The 27,036-nt window shown below is 35.0% G+C and overlaps 3 protein-coding genes across 4 annotated transcripts; 1 reads left to right on the forward strand and 2 right to left on the reverse strand.

Moving 5' to 3' along the window:
- Nucleotides 1-2,012: 2,012 nt before the first annotated feature.
- Nucleotides 2,013-5,671, forward strand: LOC116114046. Of its 2 annotated transcripts, none has more exons than XM_031400210.1 (7): nt 2,013-2,076; nt 2,179-2,393; nt 3,131-3,216; nt 3,345-3,491; nt 4,537-4,660; nt 4,979-5,265; nt 5,399-5,671. In XM_031400210.1, exons 2-7 carry the CDS (start codon nt 2,189-2,191, stop codon nt 5,492-5,494), a joined length of 945 nt encoding a protein of 314 aa, XP_031256070.1. In that variant the 5' UTR covers nt 2,013-2,076; nt 2,179-2,188; the 3' UTR covers nt 5,495-5,671. The 2 variants fall into 2 exon arrangements, with proteins under 2 accessions (XP_031256070.1, XP_031256065.1); XM_031400205.1 differs by having other exon boundaries at nt 2,039-2,055.
- Nucleotides 5,672-15,171: 9,500 nt separating this feature from the next.
- LOC116114100 (potassium channel AKT1-like) lies at nt 15,172-21,283 on the reverse strand. Its single transcript, XM_031400256.1, has 11 exons — nt 20,987-21,283; nt 19,642-20,007; nt 19,448-19,505; nt 19,033-19,353; nt 18,659-18,904; nt 18,447-18,545; nt 18,263-18,295; nt 17,953-18,138; nt 17,535-17,735; nt 17,358-17,433; nt 15,172-16,399 (listed from the first exon to the last, which is right to left on the reverse strand). Exons 1-11 carry the CDS (start codon nt 21,175-21,177, stop codon nt 15,513-15,515), a joined length of 2,664 nt encoding a protein of 887 aa, XP_031256116.1. The 5' UTR covers nt 21,178-21,283; the 3' UTR covers nt 15,172-15,512.
- Nucleotides 21,284-24,248: 2,965 nt separating this feature from the next.
- On the reverse strand, nt 24,249-26,869 carry LOC116114071. The gene is made up of 5 exons (XM_031400226.1): nt 26,522-26,869; nt 25,714-25,764; nt 25,303-25,594; nt 24,986-25,257; nt 24,249-24,803 (listed from the first exon to the last, which is right to left on the reverse strand). Exons 1-5 carry the CDS (start codon nt 26,867-26,869, stop codon nt 24,249-24,251), a joined length of 1,518 nt encoding a protein of 505 aa, XP_031256086.1.
- Nucleotides 26,870-27,036: the final 167 nt, after the last annotated feature.

Genomic DNA, 27,036 nt, shown 5'->3' on the forward strand with positions numbered 1-27,036 from the left:
CTTTCTTTTTGAAAGCATTCATGCTAATCTAATTCACATCTAGAAAAAATCTAGAATACAATAGAGGTATCCCATGTTCCATATCATGTATACTACCCTCCAATGAATTTATACCACCTCTAAAAGTCCCTCCATATAATGATTTATACCATGTAAAGAATACCATCATTAATTGTAATCGATATTTGAAGTTGTTACTCATATATAATGATAAAAATAATACTACGTCCATAATATAATCTCACAAACTTTTCTTACAACCTCAAACGTGACAGCTGATTTGACACTGCTACTTTAGCTCCGCCACACCCAAGACACAAATGGTGCGTTTGGTTTATTATTTTAGATAAGATTTTGGGAATAATATTGGGTAGTTGAATATGAGAGTATTACGAGATAAAATTTAAAAATTTATAAAAAAAAACCCTAGGTTTACTAATTTAATTACATACCCCAACATATAAAATGATAAAAACACCCCTACCACTCGCAGTGCCAGATTTCAGCCACCACCATCGGAATCTGGCCGAAAAATTGTGTTACGACACAGACCGGTCGAATCTGTGTTGTAACGCATCAGTATAGCATTTTCTGGCCAGATCCACCACGGATCTGACCGAAGAAGGCCAAATCTATAGCCAAATGTGGCCATCGACGGCCGGAAAAGGCCAAAGAAATCCATCTTTGGTCGTCATGTGGCCGTCGTTTTTAGTCAATGACGGCCATTTCTTTGGCCTTTAGATCTGGCCTTTTCCGGCTAGATCCACTGTGGATCTGGCTGGAAAAGGCCAAACGGTGAACTACTAGCCAGTGGCCGTCGTGGTGTAGGTTGTTTACAGATTCCGGCTACCAGCGACGGTGGTTGCCGGAATCATCGGTGGTAGCCGAAATCTAGCAAGTATGGGTTAATGGGGGTATTTTTGTTAATTTTTAAACTTTTTTTAGGGGTATTTATGAAATTAATGAACTTAAGGGGTCTATAATTAAAAAAATATAGTAATATTTCTAAAATAATGTGCCAAACAATATTTGGAGAATAGGATTAGGAATATGGGTAGAAATATTGAACCAAACACACCCAAAATTATTTTGACTAGAACTAAGAAACGGTCATTCCTTCATAAGGAAGGAATGACATTTTCTCTCTAAGGAATGGTCATTGAAGGTATAGTCATACCTTCTCCATTCCTTATTGAAGGTATGACCATTTCTTTATAAAGTATNTTTTTGTTAATTTTTAAACTTTTTTTAGGGGTATTTATGAAATTAATGAACTTAAGGGGTCTATAATTAAAAAAATATAGTAATATTTCTAAAATAATGTGCCAAACAATATTTGGAGAATAGGATTAGGAATATGGGTAGAAATATTGAACCAAACACACCCAAAATTATTTTGACTAGAACTAAGAAACGGTCATTCCTTCATAAGGAAGGAATGACATTTTCTCTCTAAGGAATGGTCATTGAAGGTATAGTCATACCTTCTCCGTTCCTTATTGAAGGTATGACAATTTCTTTATAAAGTATTATCATACTTTATTGAAGGAATAATTATTTCTTCACAAGGAACAATCATTCCTTAATAAGGAAAAATCATTCTTTGTAAAAGAACAATCGTTTATGTTTAGTTAAAGTCATTTAGTGTCTTAGGTATAGTGGGAGCTAACGTGACAGTATCAACTCTGCTATTACGTTAGGATTGTGAGATTGTATTATAAACGTAGTATTGATAATGATAAGTTGATAACCACTTGTAAAGACCAAAGAGGTGTTTAAAAAATTATTCATTAAGAATCCAATTTTCTCTTGGTTTTGCCACAAGGCCCAACCCAATTCGGGCCTAAAACTCAAATCTAGTAAGGCTCATGTAGTACAAAGTATTACGGTGTGATATAAAAATGATAAGTAGGCCCATTTTTGTTGGGCCCAAATCTATTCTGCTACGATGCGCGCTGCAGGCACCCGCGCGCCATCTAGGTAAGAGCCCCTATATTTGAGGCCGATCATCACTAATGAACGACGTTCCAAGAAAAGTCCACTGACTAATTCTTCGTAATTCTCTGCAATTTCCAGGTTTTTGGTTTATTACCAACAATATCCACATAATTGCAATAATCAAAACTGTTTCCATCTTTGTAACATTAATTTTTAGGGTTTTATATTTTGTTTTCGAAGTGGACGATCAATGAAAGGGGAATTACAGCTGGAGAGGGTTGATGAACGGAACCCTACCGATGTGGATCCTTTGCTGGAGAATCATGAGCAACCAGCAAGTTCTAGTTCAATTGAGACTTCCTGTTTGATCGTGAATCAAGACGTTGAGAATCAAGACCTAGAGGATGGCTCCATTCCTTGCTGTCGTATTTGCCTTGAATGCGATGGCGAACCAGGTGATCATGCGTTCTTTATTCAATCTTTTCCGTTTCCCATCAATTTGATTGCAATTGCTTCTGTTTTATAATTATATTTTCTGATTGATTTGAAAATTTTGTATCAAGATTCTAGTTTTCAATTAAATGTGATTGTATTTGTGACATTTTGGACTTTTTATATTGTTGCTTACCGTGAAAGGGGATAATTGTTATAATTTTGGATACAAAATCTGAAGTAATTTGATAGGATTCTGCCTTATGCTCTTCTTTAGCTTAAAAACTTGGCTGCAATCAATACTGTTTGTCACATTGACGGTGAATCTTGAATTCTATTGCGATAATGATAAATTCATCATTAATTAACATTTTTGGGGATTTTTGTTTGCTCAGTTACGTAATATATATGAATTTTTATCATGTTTTGTATGTTCTTTGTGTTGTTTGGAGGATTTAGTTGAACTCTACTTTTACATTAGTACAATTTTTGGTTGGTGAATTAGTGATCAAAACCAAACCGATTTAAAGCCCAATTTTCTAATGTAAGCACCTTCTTTGTGTTGGAGATGAAAAGTGACTGTTAAAAGTTGTTTATTTCTTTTCATTTTTCTTCTCTTTCTTTTTGCTTTTCTCTTGGCCATGTCATAAGTACACATTTTAGTATACTGGTGCATAGTTGTTGTATTTTCTTGTGGAAGTTCTTCTCGGATGTGCATCTGCTTTTTCTTTGGCCTAATGGTTTCCACATATTGTCACAGAGGATGAATTGATATCTCCGTGCATGTGCAAAGGCACTCAGCAGTTTGTTCACCGTTCCTGCCTTGATCACTGGCGGTCAGTTAAGGTTGAGTACAATTTTTCTTCAAGCTTTTTAATGATGCAATGCAAATGAACTTTTAACAGTTTTTAGCTGGTATTTTTTTTGTTGATGGTCTAATATTAATCTTCTATCTTCTCCTTTTCGCTTAATAGGAAGGATTTGCTTTTTCGCATTGCACAACCTGCAAAGCGCAATTTCACCTTCAAGTTGAATTGTTTGAGGACAACTCTTGGCGCAAAATAAAATTCAGACTGTTTGTGGCAAGGGATGTGTTCTTTGTATTTTTAGCTGTACAGACTGTGAGTAATCTTGCTGTCCTCTCCATTGTGTAAAAGGGTGCATGAAAGATCCCATTCTTCGTTAGTTAAGCACTGAATCTTGTTTGAGTAATTTTTGCCCTTCGGGAAACTAATAATTAAAGGAAATAAAGAAACTGCTTTTTATATTTATTTTCAAACAAATGTGTTTCAGCTGTCTTCTGAAATATCTCCTTCACTTAATTTTATAGTAGCTTAATGTATATGTCTAATTTTTCTGATCCGTTCTTTCTCTGTTGAACTCATACTTTAACCCGTGAGTTCAAGTTGTATTTGTAGCATGGGAACCTATAGCAATTAATAAAGTTACTTCTAAAACTATTGATATGAGTTAGATTTATTGACGTATACGATTTAATTCAAGTCTTAAGTAAATTATAGGAGGCCCATAAAGGTGATTACCTAATAATGGTTGGTGTAATCCATGGTTGACTTGATGAAAATTGGTATGGAAGGAGAAAAATTGCATTGCTTGAGGCTTAGAATATTTAGCTTAGGTTTTTTGATAAGATGACTAGAATTGACTGCATTACCATGTTAGACAAGATTGCATCACGTTACTCTGCTGTGTCATTTTTTAAGCTTTATCAAAATTTTGGGTTCTGGCAATATTGATCATTTTGTTTTTGATTTCATGTTTATTTCATATTATTTTTTTATTCTATTCTGCTTTTTTTTCTTTGGTGTCAAGTAAATGAATTTTTAAGCTTATTTACAATATTTGAGACTTAGGAAATGAAACTTCCATTCAACCATAGTCGAGAGGAAATAAGTCTCAGCAGACAAAAAAGGGGAAGCTGAGAGACAGAATTTCAATATAAGAATAGAAGAGTACGTGGGGGTTTTTTGTTTCCTGCTAAATTATTGTTTAGGTCCTAGGTGTATCTGCCTAGCCGTCATTGTCCTTCAATGAGTTTTGATTTGTACCATATCCAAAAAGAAAACGAGCTGTAGATTCATCTTTTCTCAAGATTGGTAGTGAATTTCTGCCTGCTGTTAAGTAAAAGTAGTGTTGTCTATTTTCCAGGTGATTGCTGCAGTAGGTGGTTTTGCATACCTTATGGATAAAGATGGGGCCTTCAGGAATTCATTCAGTGATAGTTGGGACCGTATCCTGTCAAAGCATCCTATTCCGTTTTACTATTGTATAGGTAAACTTCTCTAAATTCAGTAATATATGTACACACACACACACACACACATTTGATTGGAAAGACATTATTTTTAGCCTCAATTGACTGTTTGAAATGCTTCATATTTGTCATCAAATACTTGTTTGGAATATTTGATATGGAACCTAATTTTTTTGTTCCATTTTGTCATTGCGTGCCATATTTTCTTCGTTCTACCTGCATGGTGTCTGGAACAAGGAGTAAAATGGGTGAAATGTAGAATCTCCTGATGTGTCTGTGTGTGCTTGCATGCAATAGACACATGTTTTCTGATATGGTCCGTTTGTATATTACCAGGGGTCATGGCCTTCTTTGTGCTGCTTGGATTTTTCGGGCTCATACTACATTGTTCCTCCCTCAACACTAATGACCCACGGATGAGTAACTGCCAAAACTGCTGCTATGGCTGGGGTATCTTGGATTGTTTTCCTGCATCTATGGAAGCATGTTTTGCCCTGGTTATTGTTTTTGTTGTCATTTTTGCCATTCTTGGCATAGCCTATGGTTTCCTTGCTGCCACAATGGCTATTCAGAAGATCTGGCAGCGACACTACCACATTCTTACCAAAAGAGAGCTTACAAAGGTAATCATTGATTCACTCCTATCGTGTAAAAAATTGTTTTTTGTACCTTCCATACAGATACTTGATTGCCTAGGGTAGGTTGCCTAGACAAATGGTGCTTCAATACTGGCTCATTTTTTAGAAACTATTGCAGGAGTACATTGTGGAGGATCTTCATGGTAGTTACACACCACCTAAACTGGATCCAGAACATGAAGAACGTTTGAAAATGATGAAGCTTTTGCAGTGATGGATGGTAAGTTAAGTTATATGATGTGTCAGTAATGTTTTAAATCGTTCAGCATGTAAAAGCTACAATGTATATTTGCCCGGCAAGTTTTGTTGCTGTAGCAATGAAGAAAAAGACTCTCAACATTTTTCTCTAAATTGTTCAAAGCTGATTATGAGGAAAATGGGGTTACATAAATACCTGTGCAGCTTTATGTTTGGTTGCCCTGGGATGTCTTACGCTTGACAATTATGTTCAGTCTGATATGTAGATAGCTGTACGATGTCAAAGTTGGAACATTCATGAGTTTGTTACCTTGACATTGGATTGAACATTCATGTTTCTTTGTTGATATTTGTCTTAAAACACGAAGGAATTAGAAAAACTTTTGGTGTGCATCTAAATTCTAATAACACGGTACCTATTCCTTATTATGATGGTAAAAGTTGAATTAATGAAATAAATTTTTTGTTTTGTAAAAGAAAAGGTTTTATTTTATCTTATCCTATCCCTATGTAAAACCTATTTTTCACATAATTAGAGGAGAGAGTCGTATTTTGAAGGCTGAAGGCTGAACATGATACGATTTATTCATTCAATTTTGTTTTTAGTTTAATTATGTGTTTCTAGATTAATGGATTGAGGGCTGATGAGCCCTACCTATATTTCCAAAATTAATTTTCAATTAATGATTTGATGCCCTTATGTCCCTTGTTTTTTTTTTTTTTTTTAAATTATTATTATTTTATCTTTAATTATTTCTAAGTGACCGAGGGGTTTAATAAGTTTTCTTGAATGTATTATTCAAGAGGTCTTGAGTTCAAGTCCCTCATCGATTATTAATAAGGATAGTCAGTGAAGTTTTTATTCGGTCCTTAGTTTCAGGGTTCCGAAAGATTAGTTGAGGTGTCCATAACTAGCCCGAGCACTCTCTTAAAAAAACAAAATTCTCCTTTATCTTTAATATAATGTATTATTGATAGTTGGGATTGTTTAACTAATTAAACCCTGTGGATGAATGTTTATTTTTTTATTCTTCGGCATTCTATGCGGGCCATATGGATATCCAATCCAACCACATAAAATATAGAAAGTCCCATTTTTTTTTTTTTTTTTTTTTTTTCTTTGAGACTAATTTCGATTGAGGTTTTGGGTAAATATCCGTAAACCACAAGGTGCTTCCATGTGGTTAAAAACCTTAACATTGCAAGTAAAGTTCACCCTACTTGAAGTCTAATTATTAACTGGACCACACCTCCGGCTTAGAAATGAGTAATGCACATAGGTTTCAAATTTATAGACCTTCAAATTCAATTCCAACTATCTTATTATAATTAGGGAGAACGATATTTTTCCACCCAAGGTTTGGCGAAACGACCCTTTCTCACCATTCAAGTTTCAAGACACTTTTCCACCCTTTATCAGGTTCTGTTAATATTTGATTAAAAAGATGAAAATACCCTTAAATAGTTTATTTTTTAATTAGTTTATTATAAATTAAAATTTACTTAAGTCAAAGTCTTTATTTAATTATTTATTAGTTGAAGTATAAATATATCTTTTTTCTTTTGTTTATTTAATTAATTAGGAATATTGATTTTCTATGTTAATTAGTAAAAACAAAAAAAAATTATATTATGAAAAACATTATAAATTTAGTAGATTATTAAATAATAGTGATGAGATATTGATGACATCATAAATAAATAAATATTAAGGTCGTTTAACTTTAAATAATTCTATAGCATTACTTTTAACTTTTTAAGTAAAGTTAACAATTTTTTTCTTTTTTAACTTTTTGGTTAATTAAAAAATAATAAAAAATCTATAAAGTCAAATATTTAAGGGTATTTTCATATTTTTAATAAAATATTAACGAAAAACATGACAAAACCTAACAATGAGTGGGAAAGTGTCGTTTCACCAAACCTTGGGTGGGAAAATGTCGTTCTCCCTTATAAGTATTTGTATTTGTTGTAACTGATTTGCTAAAAATCAGTAAGTCTGAGTTGTGAAAGGCTGTATCTGTTGATATAGATATTGTATTACTTATTTCTTAAACATAAATATCAATTTATTAATTTACTGCCTATCATGAGCAACAAATTGCTCTTTACCGTTATATTGTGTTATGTCTAAAAAGTCACGCTTATATTAGCCCAATAAATATCTTTTTGTACTAGCTGCTAAGCACATATCTCCTCAAAGATATTCTTACCAACCCTATCTCCTTTCAAGAAATGAATGGATGAGGGCCTTCCATATGTCAAGGCAACTTGCAAAACACTCATTACATTGAGTGTTTAGGTGTATAAATTGGCACTTCTCTTTCCGAAGAGGGAGGCTGGGCATATGAGAGCTAGGCATAGATAAGAGCTCAATTCTCTCTCTGTAAACACTGTATTTCTTCATCCTTGTATGCCTTACGGGCAATATCATAAAAATAGTCAGAGATCAATAAAATAACAGTGAATGTAGGAGTCGCTTGTTTGAGTATCCGAACCACTATAAAAACCTCTCTTGTTAGCGTATTATTTATGCTTTCTGCAACATATATAATCTCAGCTCCATATTCAAATCCCATGGATCCATCACGTGTAATTTCTAAGACCCTCTTAGTACTTTGCACGTGTGAGTCGTTGGCTTCCAAAATCAAGCGTCAACAGTTTGGTGGCCCAAGCAGGTCTGATTCTCAAACCTATGTCCAAATTCCCTGATGGCGTGCTCAAATCTCAAACCTGCGTCAGAATTCTCCAATCGCGTGGCCAGATCGCAGATCGCACACGTCAGAGTTCTCCGATCGCGTGGCCAAATCGCAGATCACACACGTCAGAATTCTCTAATCGCGTGGCCAGATCGCAAATAGCACGCGTCAGAGTTCTCCGATCGCGTGGCCAGATTACAGATCGCACTCGTCAGAGTTCTCCGATTGCGTGGCCAGATCGCAGATCGCACGCACAGGTCGTCCTAATCCTCGGCTTCAGATCGCTGATCTTTAGCTTCAAATCGCATGTTCAGATCGCCGAGATCGCTGATCTCTTGTGCTCTTAGGTCGAGCTCATTATGATCTTTCAGGTCGAGCTCGTTATGACCTTTCAGGTCGAGCTCGTTGTGACCTTTTAGGTCAGCTCGTTATGCTTTGAGGTCGAGCTCGTTTAGCTCAGATTGAGCTCGTTTCGCTCAAGTTGAGCTCGTTTCACTCAAGTTGAGCTCGTTTCGCTCAGGTTGAGCTCGTTTTGCTCTCAAGTTGAGCTCGTTTTGTTCAAATTGAGCTCGTTTTGCACAGATTGAGCTCGTTTCGCTCAAGTTGAGCTCGTTTTGCTCAGATTGAGCTCGTTTTGCTTTCAGGTCGAGCTCCTAACAGATCGCGATTAGCACCTAGGTCTCAGCACTCGATCGCGCCAGGAATAGTTCGAGCTCTTCAGTTCGAGATTGCAGCCATTCAGATCAAAGACCTTAGTTTCTAAAGTGCGATTACGTACTCCAAAAACTGGGGGGCTTTTTTTATGCCTAAAAAGTCATGCTTATGTCAGCCCAATAAATATCTTTTTGTACTAGCTGCTAAGCCCATATCTCCTCAAAGATATTCTTACCAACCCTATCTCCTTTCAAAAAATGAATGGATGAGAGTCTTCCATGTGTCAAGGCAACTTGCAAAACACTCATTACATTGAGTGTTTAGGTGTATAAATTGACACTTCTCTTCCCGAAGAGGGAGGCTGGGTATATGAGAGCTAGACATAGATACGAGCTCAATTATTTCTCTCTGTAAACACTGTATTCCTTCATCTTTGTATGCCTTACGGACAATATCATAGAAATAGTCAGAGATCAATAAAATAACAGTGGATGTAGGAGTCACTTGTTTGAGCATCCGAACCACTATAAAAACCTCTCTTGTTAGCCTATTATTTATGTTTTCTACAACATATATAATCTTAGCTCTATATTCAAATCTCATGGATCCATCACATGTAATTTCTAAGACCCTCTTAACACTTTGTACGTGCGAGTCGTTAGCGTCCAAAATCAAGTGGCAACATATTGTTTCATAAAACTAGATTCGGAGATCTCTCTCAACGCACTGTTCATCATCTTATTCTTACCAATAAATAGTTACTGTTGTATAGCCTAAGTTAAAGTCTATAACTTCCGTTCAATAATTATCAGTTTGATTGTAATGTTGAATCAAAGATATGATTTTATTTTCAATATCATTTTGATTAATTCTTTCTTTTTTTCTGGTTGCGTTGAAAATGAGCAATGGATTTATCAAGAATGGAAGCAAGAACTGGGTCTCTTTGTTCTTAATAATTTTCTGTTTTTCTACGATTTCAATTTATTATTTAGATCGGAAAATTTGAAATTCATTGCATATTACGAGCAGAATGCAGAAAGGCGAGATGATGGCAATATGGAACAGGTTTTTCAAGTCCGTCTATTGGATATTTTACTGCATCGGTTTTCCTTCCCAGTTAATACAAACGAATGATAAGAAAATGCGGTAACTAACATAACAGTTTCAACTCAATCTGTTACATATTAATATTATACATGTTTGCAAGATGGGTGATGTTATTATTCATAACTGGTTGGGACTTGGGAGGTTTATTGCTAGTTACGGGGTTCCATTATTGGTGTTTGCATGATCAGCATTGTCATTTAGTATACACCCAAAAAAAATTTCTTCCAGAATTCCCAGGAGGCTGTTAGGGAAGAAGATATTCTGAATGATAGGGAGAAAAGAGATTCTGTTTATACGAGGAACAGGGCCTCCAAGAACGAAGGTTGAAGAAGAAGTTTATCAATTTTATTATTTTGAACATAAAGTTCTTTTAGGCTTATATAAGACTCTTGCGTAATGATAAAATCTAATTCTTTATTGACTACTATTTCTAATACTATTCTATATTGAATAAAATACTAATAATACTCTAATTATAATCATTTGCCCATGAAGATCTTCTCTTTGAACGCATGGACCTTCTCACAACACTCTCATCCAAATCATGCAAGTCCCTAACAGAGGCTCAGGGTCCTCTTTCATCCTTGGAGAGTCAAGACTGTAATTACAGTAGAGACTTGCATTTATTTGCAATCATCTTCAGGTTTTTGGAGATCACCAAAACTCAAAAGTTATGTTTGCTCTATTCGCCATAGAGATCATGTTATTGGAATTTTCAACAAAATCGGTTTGCTATCCACTCTCTGCTTTTCCAACATTGAGCTGCTTCACACTCATGATTGCCGCATTCCTAGTAAGAACAGTGCCTTATTTAAACTACATATATGGGAAGGGTTTCACCCATGTATATATTAAGATGCCTTCAATCCCAATTATCCATATGCTTATCCTCGGGTTATGGTCTATTAACCAAGTCCCTGTTTCACTTTGCTCATATTTCTTTATTGACCTGCTTAGTTCTTTTTATTTGCCTTCATTCTATCACCAACTTTTCTCTGTATGGGATGATTGGTATCCCTCCCTCCATTTCCTTAATGCTGGCTAAGAGTCTGTTGGTTCTCAATAGACGGTAGTCTGCATATGGTTACTTTGAAGTTGGTGTCATTTTTATTTTCTGGTGACAACATACACATAGGGATACATATAGAAAAACATCTCCAAACCACTCTTTATATGACACAAACTCTTTATTATAAAGAGTTCATTCATAAAACAAGAATCCAACATACTCTTTATAATTTAAATACAAATTTCACTCTCTATCCTAATTTTAATTGATAAATTACAAGTTTTTATGCATTTTATTTATTAAGTTTTTTTTTTATTTTTTTTAAAATAAAAAGCATCTCCATTAAATTTAAAGAATCTATTACATTTAATAAAAAATTTGTTCTTTGTATTTAAAAATTAATAAAGATACTCTTTATTTATATGAAATATACTATTTAAAATAAAGATTACCATTAAAGATGCGCTGAGTGGGACAAAGAAGGCATGAACCCACGAGCTGGAAAATCTGAAATTTATAGTCAGCTGCAGGTAGGGGTCACAGCCCCCGCTGTAAGTTTCTCGTTTTATGCAAGGATTTCCTTTACCACTTTAAAGAGAATCAACAGCAATTTAGATTTGTTTTTATAGTCTTTCTTCTTCTAAATTCTAAAAGACACCAAACGACACTGTTTCTTTGACAAAGACTCAGTTTCTCGAATCTTCTGCGGCTTTATACTCTCATTTCTCAGATCACCAACGCGTTATCATCATTTCTTTATTTTAATCTCTCCAATTCCAACCCATCCATCCTCCACCTTCCTTCTTCCTTCTCCCATCCATTCACTCTTTTCTTTTTTTCTTTCTTGCGTTTTTTTATAGCCCCGTTGTGACTCAAACACTCATGAGTTGGTTTTGTTTTTTTGTCTTTCTCAGTAAAGAGAGTTTCTTTTTTTCTCTTTTAATTTTTCTTTTTTTTTTTTACTGGTTGGGATCTGTTATTGAATGTGGGGGTCTGTGTTTTGACACGGGAAGTTTGATTTGGGTCATTAATTTTTGTTTTAACAGTCATAGATCTGTTACTGGTTTGGATCAGTTTTTTTTTTTTTTTGTTTTTTTTCAATAATTCGCGAATAATTCGTGAACGGATATTCCAGTAAATGTCTTTTTGTATTAGCTGACAAGCCCATATCTCCTCAAAGATATTCTTACCAACCCTATTTCATTTCAAGAAATGAATGGATGATAGCCTTCCATGTGTCAAGGTAACTTGCAAAACCCTCATTACATTGAGTGTTTAGGTGTATAAATTGACACTTCTCTTCCCGAAGAGGGAGACTAGACATATGAGAGCTAGGCATAGATAAGAGCTCAATTATTTCTCTTTGTAAACACTGTATTTCTTCATCTTTGTATGTCTTATGGGTAATATCATAGAAATAGTCAAAGATCGATAAAATAACAGTAGATGTAAGAGTCGCTTGTTTGAGCATCCGAATCACTATAAAAACCTTTTTTGTTAGCCTATTACTTATGTTTTCTGCAACATATATAATCTCAACTCCATATTCAAATCTTATAAATCTATCACGTGTAATTTCTAAGACTCTCTTAGCACTTTGCATATGCGAGTCGTTGGCGTACAAAATCAAGCGGCAACATATTGTTTCATAAAACTAGATTCGGAGATCTCTCTCAACGCACTGTTCATCATCTTATTCTTACCAATAAATAGTTACTATTGTATGGCCTAAGTTAAAGTCCATAACTTCCGTTTTATTTAATAATTATCAGTTTGATTGTAATGTTGAATCAAAGATATGATTTTATTTTCAATATCATTTTGATTAATTCTTTCTTTTTTTCTGGTTGCGTTGAAAATGAGCAATGGATTTATCAAGAATGGAAGCAAGAACTGGGTCTCTTTGTTCTTAATAAATTTCTGTTTTTCTACGATTTCAATTTATTATTTAGATCGGAAAATTTGAAATTCATTGCATATTACGAGCAGAATGCAGAAAGGCGAGATGATGGCAATATGGAACAGGTTTTTCAAGTCCGTCTATTGGATATTTTACTGCATCGATTTTCCTTCCCAGTTAATACAAATGAATGATAAGAAAATGCGGTAACTAACATAACAGTTTCAACTCAATCTGTTACATATTAATATTAAACATGTTTGCAAGATGAGTGATGTTATTATTCATAACTGGTTGGGACTTGGGAGGTTTATTGCTAGTTACGGGGTTCCATTATTGGTGTTTGCATGATCAGCATTGTCATTTAGTATACACCCAAAAAAAATTTCTTCCAGAATTCCCAGGAGGCTGTTAGGGAAGAAGATATTCTGAATGATAGGGAGAAAAGAGATTCTGTTTATACGAGGAACAGGGCCTCCAAGAACGAAGGTTGAAGAAGAAGTTTATCAATTTTATTATTTTGAACATAAAGTTCTTTTAGGCTTATATAAGACTCTTGCGTAATGATAAAATCTAATTCTTTATTGACTACTATTTCTAATACTATTCTATATTGAATAAAATACTAATAATACTCTAATTATAATCATTTGCCCATGAAGATCTTCTCTTTGAACGCATGGACCTTCTCACAACACTCTCATCCAAATCATGCAAGTCCCTAACAGAGGCTCAGGGTCCTCTTTCATCCTTGGAGAGTCAAGACTGTAATTACAGTAGAGTCTTGCATTTATTTGCAATCTTCTTCAGGTTTTTGGAGATCACCAAAACTCAAAAGTTATGTTTGCTATATTCGCCATAGAGATCATGTTATTGGAATTTTCAACAAAATCGGTTTGCTATCCACTCTCTGCTTTTCCAACATTGAGCTACTTCACACTCATGATTGCCGCATTCCTAGTTAGAACAGTGCCTTATTTAAACTACATATGGGAAGGGTTTCACCCATGTATATATTAAGATGCCTTCAATCCCAATTATCCATATGCTTATCCTCGGGTTATGGTCTATTAACCAAGTCCCTGTTTCACTTTTCTCATATTTCTTTATTGACCTGCTTAGTTCTTTTTATTTGCCTTCATTCTATCACCAACTTTTCTCTGTATGGGATGATTGGTATCCCTCCCTCCATTTCCTTAATGCTGGCTAAGAGTCTGTTGGTTCTCAATAGACGGTAGTCTGCAGATGGTTACTTTGAAGTTGGTGTCATTTTTATTTTCTGGTGACAACATACACATAGGGATACATATAGAAAAACATCTCCAAACCACTCTTTATATGACACAAACTCTTTATTATAAAGAGTTCATTCATAAAACAAGAATCCAACATACTCTTTATAATTTAAATACAAATTTCACTCTCTATCCTAATTTTAATTGATAAATTACAAGTTTTTATGCATTTTATTTATTAAGTTTTTTTTTTATTTTTTTTAAAATAAAAAGCATCTCCATTAAATTTAAAGAATCTATTACATTTAATAAAAAATTTGTTCTTTGTATTTAAAAATTAATAAAGATACTCTTTATTTATATGAAATATACTATTTAAAATAAAGATTACCATTAAAGATGCGCTGAGTGGGACAAAGAAGGCATGAACCCACGAGCTGGAAAATCTGAAATTTATAGTCAGCTGCAGGTAGGGGTCACAGCCCCCGCTGTAAGTTTCTCGTTTTATGCAAGGATTTCCTTTACCACTTACGATCTGTAGCAATCTCATATTTTCAGGCAACAGGCTCTCATAATGCTTCTACTGAAATCATTAAACTTGGTAAAGCTTAATGTTTACTTCAGGAACATAGGTATATGATTCATTTGTGTAGCATACGGCAGATGGAGAGCTGAGGAATTTGAATAACTCTGTTACGAAAAGTGAAAATGAGGAAACACACTTCTCCCCTTATGACCGGATGGTAAATCCTTTAGCCACTGGGATTAGCTATACCTAGGAGATCTTGTACTGAAGTCACAGGAGAAATACTTACTACATTTGTGTAATTACTTTGATCTATTGAGCTTGTAAAGTGTTCCGTAGTCCTAAGGATTAAACAGACTTCATTGTGGGTTTGAATATCTCATATACTTTAAAAAAAAAAAAAAAAAAATTAGAAATCACAGACATAAAGTCATGAGCAAAGCATTATCAAAACTATCACAACCAATGCTTGTTGGAGCATTATTGGTTGCCATGCTAATAATTAGAAAGATACCTTCATCTGTTCTATTGGGATATTTTGTTTGCATGGCCATTGATAACCTCCTCATGAATCTGGGAAACGTATACCATACGTATTTACTATCTGAAACAAAGCCCGAATGTAATAGTGTTCCTTCGATTAATGAAATTATATTTGACTTTCGGCCTCTGCTTAATTTCTGCCCAATTTTTTTCTCTTTATTGAGAAAAAACATCTATTGCCTTTGCATAATACACATTCCATGGCAAACACTTGCTCTTTTACATTTTGATTCATCATATTTGAAACTGATTAAAGCAATGAATAAGAGTGGTGACTGATCCACCCCAACCCAAAAACTTCGACTGGATTTGCAAGTGGCAGAACACAAAAACAAAATTTACACATTCAACGGGTATTCTACTACAAAACCCCATGGTTCAAGGAGTTTTGGTCACCATCGCTGACAAAAACAAGATGGTCACCGTCTCTAATAACATCTATATCATCAATTTCAGCTCCTTCTTTACTTAGAATTTTACCTGGCGAAATCCCAAATTTTTTAGCACCAATTTCAAGTAGTTTTTGCATGCTTGCTGGAAGTAGCACAAGCTTTCCTGCGTATTCTCCCTTTTCTGGACAACTAATCGTCACTCTAGTAGAATTAACACCATTAGTCATGGCTTGTTTAGAATGATTTACTGAAAACAGTAAGTCTTTCTCCACAGTTTGAGCAGCTGACATTATTCCAAATAGTGAATTGTGGAAGTTATTAGTCCTGCGCCTTGGACGACTTTGGCTCCATGACCCATCTGTAGATTGAAGCGAGCCTTCTTGGGTAAAAGCACTAATAGCTGGCTCACTTGTGAACCTCCCAAAGTAGCGAACTCCATGTGACTGCTCAGGAACTGATACGATAGGTTGAGTTTTAGTCTCCTCTTTAAAAGATTGGAAAATGAGTTTTATTTCTTCATGTCCTTGCTGCTCAGCTAGGTCCTTTGGGGTCCAGCTATGGACATCTGGTTTATCAATGTCAGCGCCTTGGTCTAAGAGAAATCTGACTATTTCAATATTGTCTTCACAAACTGCAACATGGAGAGCAGTGGAGCCATTGTTCCTAGGTTGTGTGACATCCCCTCCATGGCGAACAATTTCTTTAAGTAATTCTAAGTTGTTCTGCTCAGCAGCAGTACATGCAAAGTGACCCATATCTCCATAATAAAGGTTTGCACCATTATCCACAAGAAGTTTGATCACATGCTCATGACCGCCCAGCAGTGCATCCCACAGTGGTATATTCCCATCCGAGTCTGCCATATGTGAAAATTAAATTTAAATCACTTTTGAAATATTTGCAGGACTAATTACACTTAGTAGAATATATTATGCATGAAGATGAGTTTAAATGCTCAATCCCAAAATATTCTAGGTTGAATATTATATTAAGTAATCATTTACTTTAACCAAAAGGGGAAATTTACATAAATATATAAAGTGAAGTGGGAAGAATATGGCAACAACTCAACAGCACAGAACACCTAATAATATGGGGCCATTAAATAAAATTACAATGTGGCAGTATCAGGTGCATATTTAACTATTTAATATCATACAGTTGACTAGAGAAGCCTCATATAAAAAGTTGAAATAGCAGATCAGATAGAGTGACCTCATGACAAGAACAAACTGCAAAGAGTTTTTAAGTCAACAAACATGAAACAGTCCTGATAATGTGAGTTTATATGTCTGACTTATCTTCAAGGTCTACAACTTGCAGACGGCTGACTAATTGATTGGGATAATATATAGCAGAATGAGACTTCTGCATTATTGAGACTTCTCTATTGGGAAAGGAGAGGAATCACCAAATATTGCACCGGCCAAGAAGGAGAGTTATAATACTATAATTATTTCAAAATCTGCACATGCATGCCTCTGCTGACTGCTGATATGTGTAGATTGAAGTATGAGTTGTTTTGGATGGAGTATACGAAGGTCAACTAAACTATATTTAATGATTACAAGTTCAGATTAAAGAAATCAAAACTCCAAATTATAGTAAGTACTCTGTTTCTTTCCCATTTTAACAAATGATAAACACAAAATGAGAAACTGACCCTATACTTCACACGACACTAAACATTGAATTCAAAATGAGAAGTTCAAGAATCACTTGGAAGGAAAACAAGAAGAGAAGATAAAGACAATCTAGAAGGGTAAATAAACACGCAATACAGCCCCATTTATGTTCTTTTTTAATGGGCATACCTCTACAGTTAGGATTTGCACCGTAATCGAGTAGGAGAAGTACACAATTCTCACTTCCTTTTGATGCTGCTATATGCTATTTTCACATAGAACAAGTTTAGAAAGGAAAAAAGAAAACATTAGTTTCTGTGATCGAATATTGATTTTGGCAAAAATCAGAGAGAGAGTTTCACAAACCAGAGGTGTTCGTCCATTGCTGTCCGATTCATTTGGATCAAGGCCTCGTTTCAACAGTTGATGCAACAGTAAATCATCTGCTCTGAGTGCAGCAAAACATAGACTGAGAGGTAGATCCATTCTCCCATGAGCGAGCATGTTCTCAGTCTCCAGCAAAATTCCCTCCATATTTGGGTCCTGGACTTGGAGGTCTTTTAAATGCTAACCCACCAAGAAAGAAAGAACCAATTTTTAGAACATGTTAAAAGTCCACTGTCAAAGTTATGGTAGATTTTTAATAGAATGCTACCCTTAATCGTTAGAATCTACAAAGACATTATGTTTTGGAATTTGTTAGAATATGGAATTTGCAAAGCATCAAAGGATTTTATGATCTACCTACATTTAAATGAAAATATAGCATCCTAGATATACAAACCTGGAGAAGATTATTCATGATTATCGTCCCGTCACCAACATTAGCCTGAACAATATTCAAGAATGTTGTACGGTTCAGCCGTAATAGCTGGCTCAATCGTTTGGTCCGCACTGTAAAAAGCTGTGGCCTATAACAAAGTACCCCAATCTCTCCACAAAGTTCACCAGTTTTAGCCTCCCCAATAACCTGCAGTTATTTAACATAGTTCAGCTATCATAGTGTTCATTATGGGCAAAAGGACTTATCAATCCACAAGAAATCCTTGTATTAATAAATAAGTTTCCTGAGTGTTTAAAATGATAATACTTGCCTGTTCAGTTCCATTTTTGAGAACCAATAGATCCTGTGAAGTAATTCAAACATTAGCTTTCATTTTTTACTATGTTGAATATAATAAAAATCTCAATGTAACTCCTATTTATTCCTGTTGTTGGCAGAATGCAGCCTGTTTTCAATATTGAATAATAAAATTTACAGAGAAGTCCAGCAATTACCACAGCCCCAGTGACAAGGATGTAGAAGTCTGTTGGTGCTTCATTTTGCAAAATGACGTCTTCTTTTGGTGGAAAATACTCAGCTTTCATCTCTGAGACCTTTGAAATTTATTTGTACAAAAAGATGCAATGTAAGTAATGACTAACAAAAAAGGAAAATTCACTGCAACTAGAAAAATCAAAGGAGAAAACTTGATACTTCAGAGACTTACCAGCTGGAAAAGCAAGTCATTGGAAACCCCACGAAACAAGTACACCTTGTCAATGAGAGAGTAAAAAAGATAATGTGAAATGCTTGATCGGATGGCTTTAGGAAGAGAATCAAGAGTCTCTTGCTGCTGGAGTCCCTCAGAATCCGTCCTGAACTTCAAACACAAATGTGCCAGCATCTGATCTTGTAGGCGAAGAGGCAATTGGTTCCTCTGAGCAAAACTTGAAGCAGCTTGAATGGTGTCTCTCTGATATTTTAAATTAAAAACAAAAAGAGAAATAAGAGTTAGCATTCTAACAGAGCCAGCAACGTCAGAATCTTCACCTGTGGTAAGTAATCAATTTACAAAAATATAACAATAAGAATCAAACTCACAAATCTTCTGGTTCGACTAGTTCCATGGACAACCAAGTTGGTCATATTACCAATCAGATATGCCGTCAATCCAAGGTTGAAGAGCATAAAGAAGATGTCAAAGATCATCTCCCTTGTATTCACTGGATGCAAATCCCCATAGCCAACAGTTGTTAGTGTAGTGATAGACCAGTACATTGAAGTCACATATCGAATCCAAATGCTCTCATCAGCAAAGTTTTCTCCCAGGGATGCTCCAATCCAGGTTCTGTCAGGATTATGGTAACGTGCAGCAATAAGATAATAGAAGCATCCAGCACAATGCACCGCAAACAGGGTGACCTACAATGAGAGTCCTATACTTAGTGTGGCTTACTAAAACTAACGAACTGCATTTCTTTCACAGAAATAATCAAAACAAGTTTCTAGGACTTACAAAAATAAGTTTACTGCATCGAACCCAAAAGTAATTGTAGTTCTTGTCTTTCTCCAATCTGTTCCAAGAAATAATGCCGGTTGAGCCATGACCAATAAACAAATAGTATCCAAGCAAAATTATATCAAAGTCAAATTATGTTAAAAAAAAGTTCATACAACTTAGGTTAAAGCTAAAAGCTAGGTCTTTGGTACCTGGAGAATAAGGCACTAACTCTTCTGAGACGCCAAAGTCGAAGCATGTTGAATAAGCCATATGACTGGAGCGGTTTAGGAGAGATCTTCTGAGCGAGTTCAGATGGGATTGTGGATATGACATCAAAGATTAACCAGGAACTTGTATACTTCCAAGCAATCTTCTTTGGACTATCAACAAATAGGTAGGTAGCTTTGTCGAGGTAAGCTACGAAGAAGGTGAGAACAATATCCACGGCAAAGAAACCATTAACAATGTCATCAATAACGGAAAGTGGTTTTTGTGGCTTTCTAAGGAATCCAAATTCAAATGGCGACACCCAAGCAGTGTAGATAACCAGAATGACAAGAAAAGTTTCCCATATCCTGCAAGAATCAGTTGAAAATAGAGCTATTTTTAGCCCAAAAAAAAAAGTAGTTTCTTTTTTGTATAGTTATTAGCAACCTTGCATACAATACAAACTCTAGTTCCAAAAAATGAGGAACTAAAATTTTGGTGAATCTAAATTATCCCGATAATCAACATAGAAAGGGGAATATAACTCAATTCAAATCTTTTATTTTATTCTTATTACCAATTTTTCAACACATAACTTCTTCAAAATAATTGGTTTTCTATAAAAGATCAAGAAAAACAGGGACGCAGGAAGTGATTAAAAAAAAAAAAAAAAAAAGTAATTCAGTTACTGAAGATCTTTTAGAGTCTTTCCAGCTAGAGGAGTCAAAAGTAGGAACTGCTTTGGTCTGACTTGAGAAAATTCAACAAAAACACGCTAGATGAACACATTTTTTGAGCATGCACCCAAATTCCGTACATAATAATAAAGAAAAAGTGAAATTGGCAGCTTATGATTCATGAAAATAGTCGGCTATTAACCATTCTCTGAAAACACTACTGGAAATACAAATAAAACAAAGATGCCAAAGACACTACTGCAAATACAAATAAACCAAAGATGCCAAAGACTGAGACACCAGTAATAATACCAACAAACCACCGCAAGATTCAGAAGAGCTTTTTTTTACTCTTTTTCAAGTAGCCAAACAAAAAAAAGCAATAACTAAAAAGACATTGGAAACAGATGAAAACAAAAAACGTACTTCTGTAAGGGCCTAAGGACAAAAAAAACCTTAACTGTAAAACGAAATTGAAAATTGCAATGTTGTTATGTTAAAAACAAAGCTTCCCGAGGCTCAATGCCGGTTTTTCAGAAACCTCCACATCAGGGAAAAAAAAATTATTAATGAAAAGAATAAAAACAAATAAGTCAACAACGCGCCACCGTTAAAATAAAGCGAAGAAAAGAGCAGACGTAAACCTTAAGAAAGGAAGTAGAAGAAACACCTGTAACGACGATCATAAGGCGAAATAATAAATTTTCTGAGCTTGACTCTCCGGTTACTTCTTGCTCCAAGAGACGGAAGAACTCCGGTCGAAAGACTGTAATGACTACCATCTCTTGACAACTGCTCTATCTCTTCTTGACCACAGACTGAAACTCTAAACACACCTTTGTTTCTCTGGCTCGCCATCATTAAAACTACCTTGTTAAATATTTAATAATCCCCTTCCTCTCTTCTCCGCGTTTTGCGGTCGCGTTCCCGTTCTCCTTCTCCTTCTCCTTCTGTAAACTTTGCCAGTTCTCTATATATAAAGGGCTCTATTTATAAGGCTTTTGATTATTACACACAGTTATTTTTGTTTCACAATTTGCAGTTATTTTGTCCACTGTCCCTCCCCAGTCTCACGTCCCTACCCCTACCCTATAAAAAATATTATTATGACTTTTTTGCCCTTCAGTGGACCCCTGGCAATTTCAAGTCTTCTTTGGTAAAGAGTTATTACTTTTTCAGTTTTTCTGGTTTTACTTTTGACCTGAATGCTTCTGCCGAAAACTGAAGGGGCCCTGGCAATTTCAAGTCTCATTCGGCAAAGAGTTAATGGGGAGCGGCGGAGGGGGAAGGGACGGGATTAGCCTAATAGGCTATTGTACTACGTGTATAAGGAAGGAAGATCAACCTGAGTCACCCTCCGGAAAGCGCGTGAAAAGAATATCTTCATTATGTTCGAATTGGGGGTTGTAAGTCTCATGTTATGTCACGTGTTTGTGTTGTGAGGAAAGTGGTGCTGGCGCAGACGGCGGACCAGACACTTGGAAATTTATTTTATTTTATTTATTATTAGTATCAAATCTTGGCTAAACCTAAATTCAGTGATTTATAATCTCGGATTTGTAGCTTCCATGGTATTTAAGGAATTAGATATTAATGACCCTTTTTTTTCTTCTTAATTATGATTAAATAATTAATAAATGCCGTTATTTTCTGAATTCAACCGTCATTATCTAAATGAGAAAAGATAAAAGAATCAGATTTTGTATCCCAAAAGATCACGGCAATGACCTAACGTTGAACCCTTGTCATTTTACCAAGAAAACCGTGACTGTTGGTTGATTTTGGACTACATAATTACCAACCAACCATTGTAATTGTTATAATAAAATTAGTGGCATTTAGGGAACATAATAATTTTGTTTTGTAAATTAACAAAATTTTAAGTTACTTTTCTTTCCCTTTCACCTTACCATTTGAAAACATAGGCCTTTCTTCACGTATTCAAATATGTCGACAATTTAATATATTGTATATTAAATTAAACTTAACAAGTCAAAAGAGCTTTATTATTGTTGAATAATCATAAAAATGATTTACCACAAATGTGACCCTTCTAAGAAGGTGAGGACAACATCAGATACCTGAATTATTTTGTTTCACTAGGCCAATCACGGATTTCAAAAATTCCAGAAACCGAATGAATCTTCATGTTACTTTCTTAATCGATCATCGTTCACTGTGCCATTTGCAGAGTGGCTCATAAAATCATAATCGTATTCATAAATACCACATTTCCCATAATAACCCTACCGTTTATATTTAAATGGACATAATATCCAACAGCTCAAATTAAATTGTTATGGTACATTTAAAACAACAGGAGATGAGTAGATGAGAGGTGCTCCCCATCCAACTCTGAAGCCAAGCAAGTTGAGAAGTCAACACAATAGAAGTTGACTTTATGCACCTTAACTTAAAACTTTATCCATACTCCAGTTGACCGTGGTATTATTATGTGATGGGGACCTCACTTGTACAATTTTCTGGTTAGGGTGTGGTGATAACGCCAGTGTTCAGGCAACTTCATATTTATTTAAAGCTAAGGCAATTAATTATAATATTTTGTTTTTGGCAATTCAACATTCATTATTTTAATTTTAGAGTTGAAGAAATATATGTTGGGGGATTTAATTGAATACTAGCAAATCATAAATCCCTAAAAGCAAAAATAGTGCGAACAAATGACACAAAATAACCACATATACAAATACAAGATTTATAGTGGTTCACTTTCTATATGAGAGTTACGTTCACTTTGCCGTTATGAAATTTTATTATGAAGAAGAATAAAAGAAATTACAAGAATCTATCAAGCTTCACAAATTGGCTCATTCACTAAACCCTATTTGGTGGCTCTCACTCTCTAATTATGGCTTTGCCTTTTATTCTTTTTATGATATCTAACTCTATGACTTAACCCCTTTTTATAGGTAATACATAGGACACAATTCCTAATAGGACTCAAATCTCATATCCTAATGGGAATTATATTTTAATTCCTAATACAATTATATCCTAAAAGCTTCAGAAAAGATAAATCAAAGTTGTAAAATTTATTCATAAGATAGACTGTACAGCCTTTGGTCTTTATAAGACCGAAAAAGAGAGGAAAATATTTAGAAATAACTACAAATATTTACACCTAGATTATTTCCCTGAATAGCTAGATATATATATATATAGTAATATTGACTAAACTAATATTATACAGATCTCAACTAAATCAAGGAGATTTGGTCAATTAATCAGAAAGATTATTTCCTGATTTCTGTTAATTATGTCAAGATTCTCAACACTCCCCCTCAAGCTGGACTAAAAATATCTTCCATGTCCAACTTGCTAATCAACTTCTCAAACTGTCGTCTGGGCAGCCCTTTTGTCAAAAAATCTGCAATCTGTTCAGTAGTTGATACATAAGGCATACATATTAGTCTATCTTCTATTTTTTCCTTTATAAAGTGCTTATCAATTTCAACATGCTTCGTTCTGTCATGGAGCACAGGATTATGAGCAATAGATATAGCAGACTTGTTGTCACAATATAGTCTCATTAGTAGAGCACTAATTATCTTTAGATCCTCTAGGAATCGTTTAATCCATAGAATCTCACAAATCACAAGTGCAACAGCTCTAAACATTTTGTTTTTTGCTCCTCCCTGTAACTAAGTTTCCTCCAATAAATGCACAATATCTAGATGTTGAACGTCTATCCATAATGCTACCAGCCCAATTCGCATCTGTATAAATCTCCACTTGTAGATGACCATTATTTCTGAATAGCAAGCCCTTTCCTGGTGTGCCCTTTAGGTATCTAAGAATCCTGTAGACAGCTTCAAAGTGCTCAAGTCCTGGTGAGTGCATAAATTGACTGACAACACTTACAGCAAAAGTGATATCTGGCATTGTGTGAGAGAGATTAATTTGCCCACTAGTCACTGGTACCGTTCTCGGTCAACAACATCCTCAGGTTTAGCAGGTTGTGGCTTCAGATTTCGCTCTATAGGAGTCTTAATTGTCTTGCATCCTAGCAGACCTGTTTCATTAAGAAGTTCAAGTGTATATTTGCGTTGTGAAATCGAGATACCCTTTCTTGACCTTGCAAATTCCATCCCTAGGAAGTACTTGAGTGTGCCCAGGTCTTTAATTTCAAATTCATTTGCCAAGAAGCCCTTTGGTTTGGCAAGTTCAACATCATCATCACCTGTCAGGATTATGTCATCTACATAAACAAATAGTATAGCTAGTTTCCCCTCTTTTGTCTTTTTATGAAATAAGGTATGGTCAGCTTGGCCTTGTTTATAGCCCTGTCTTTTTACAGCCTTGGTAAACCTCTCAAACCATGCACGAGGGGACTGTTTAAGGCCATATAAAGATTTCTTCAACCTACACACTTTATTCTTCCCTAGCTTTTCTTCGAATCCAGGTGGTAAATCCATAAAGACTTCTTCTTCCAAGTCTCCATTCAAAAAAGCATTTTTAATATCTAACTGATGTAATGGCCAGTTAAAGTGAACAACAAGAGAGAGAAGAATTCTGACAGAATTTATCTTGGCTATTGGGGCAAATGTTTCTTGATAGTCTATCCCATAAGTTTGTGTAAACTCTTTTCCACTAAGCGTGCTTTATACCTCTCTACTTGACCATTAGCATTATATTTAATTGTGAATACCCATTCGCACCCAACAGCTTTCTTCCCGCTAGGTAGTTCTGAAACTTCCCAGGTTTTATTTTTTAAGAGGGCATTCATCTCTTCAAAAACTGCTAATTTCCAATCAGGATGTTCTAGAGCTTCCTTAATTGTCCTAGGCACAAACTGTTTAGATAAATTGGATACAAAGGCTTTATGTTGGCTGGACAACCTATGATAGGATAAATATTTGGCAATTGGATGCTTAGTACATTCTCGGACACCTTTTCTAAGAGCTATTGGGAGGTAAAGATCTGGATATTCATTAAGAATAGTAGGTAGAGGGTTTTAAACAGTACCTGGAGTTTCTTCAGGAGTAGAATTTGAGGGTAATGATTGATCAAGTGCCATTGAAGTAGCATGGACTCTATTGTTCGAATGATACCTCTTCCTTGAATAAACACGTAACTCTACAAGTTGCTCAAGTAGTGGTGGTTCCACCTCTGTTTGTGATGAAACAATACCTTGGTCTGAATTCTCAAAGTTGGAAGTATTCATAGGATTCACAGCCTCTGAAGAAACTTCAGGAAATATAGTATTAGGTAATGCAATAGAAGTCTGCCAAAAATGATTTTCACTTTTACTCTCCCCCTGAAGGTCATTTGGTATGAAAAAAGGTTGTTTTTTCTAGGAACAGAACATCCATACTAAAATATAACTTCCCTATTTTGGGATTAAAGCACTTATACCCTCTTTTATTTGGTGCATACCCAAGAATACACAGCTCTCTGCTCTCGGGTCAAACTTAGATCTAAGATGGGCTGGAATGTGGACAAAAACAGTACATCCAAAGGTTTTTAAATCCATCATGGTCACATTTCTAAGATGAGGGAAAAAAAATTTAAGAAACTTAAGAGGTGTTTTATACTTAAGAACACGTGAAGGCATTCTATTTATTAGATAACATGCTGTTAAAATAGCATCACCCCATAATTTCTTAGGTACATTCATAGTAAACATAATGGCACGGGCAACCTCAAGTTAATGTCTATTTTTTCTTTCTGCGATCTCATTTTGTTGAGGGGTATCGCGATAAGTTGATTGATGTTCAATTCCCTTTTCCTTAAGAAAATTTTCTAGGTATTCATTAAAGTATTTCGTACCATTATCACTATGCAAAATACTTATCTTAATTTAAAATTGATTTTCCACCATGTTATAGAAACCCATAAACAATTTCTTGATCTCAGATTTTTCACTCATTAGATATACCCAACTTAGTCTAGTGTGGTCATCTATAAAGGTAACAAACCATTTTCTCCCAAAAAGAGTAGTAATTTTTTAAGGACCCCACACATCGCTATGAATTAAATAGAAAGGTTTAGAAGCACGATAAGATTTTGACTTATAAGGAATTCTATGGCTTTTTGATACTTGATAACTTTCACAAAATAAGATACTACAATCAACATTGTGAAAAAGTTTTGGAAATACATGTTTCATTTATGGAAAACTAGGATGTCCTAGTCTTTGATGTCATAGCATTATTTGATCAAAAACAGAAATAGAACTACTAACATTACTTAAGCTAAAAGCTTGTTTATTCTTAGTGAGATTGTCATTGAAGTAATAGAGTCCATCCACCATTTTAGCACTGCCAATCATCGTCCCCAAATTCCAATCTTGAAATTCACAATGTGAGTCAAAGAAGGTGACAAGACAATTAGAATCTTTAGAAAGCTTACTAACAGAAAGCAAATTGCAAGATAATCTTGGAACATGCAGGAAAGATTTTAGTTCAATGGTGTTGGAGAGTTTAATTGAGCCTTTGCCAGCAATGGGTGAAAGGCTTCCATCAGCAATCTTTACCTTTTGATTTCCAGAACATGGTATATAGGAGTCAAAAAGTTGACTAGCACTGGTCATGTGATCAGAAGCTCCTGAATCTATGATCCAAGGAACTGGAGTAAGTTTACAAGAAAAGGCACTAGGAATATCACCTGTTTCTAAGGACACGCTGGAAACACTTGGTGGCTAGCTGGAATTCAGCAATTTAAGAAGCTGATCAACTTGCTCCTTGGTAAAAATTTGGT

This window comes from Pistacia vera, unplaced genomic scaffold, assembly GCF_008641045.1.
Source record: "Pistacia vera cultivar Batoury unplaced genomic scaffold, PisVer_v2 Contig1212, whole genome shotgun sequence".
NCBI classification, from domain to species: Eukaryota; Viridiplantae; Streptophyta; class Magnoliopsida; order Sapindales; family Anacardiaceae; genus Pistacia; species Pistacia vera.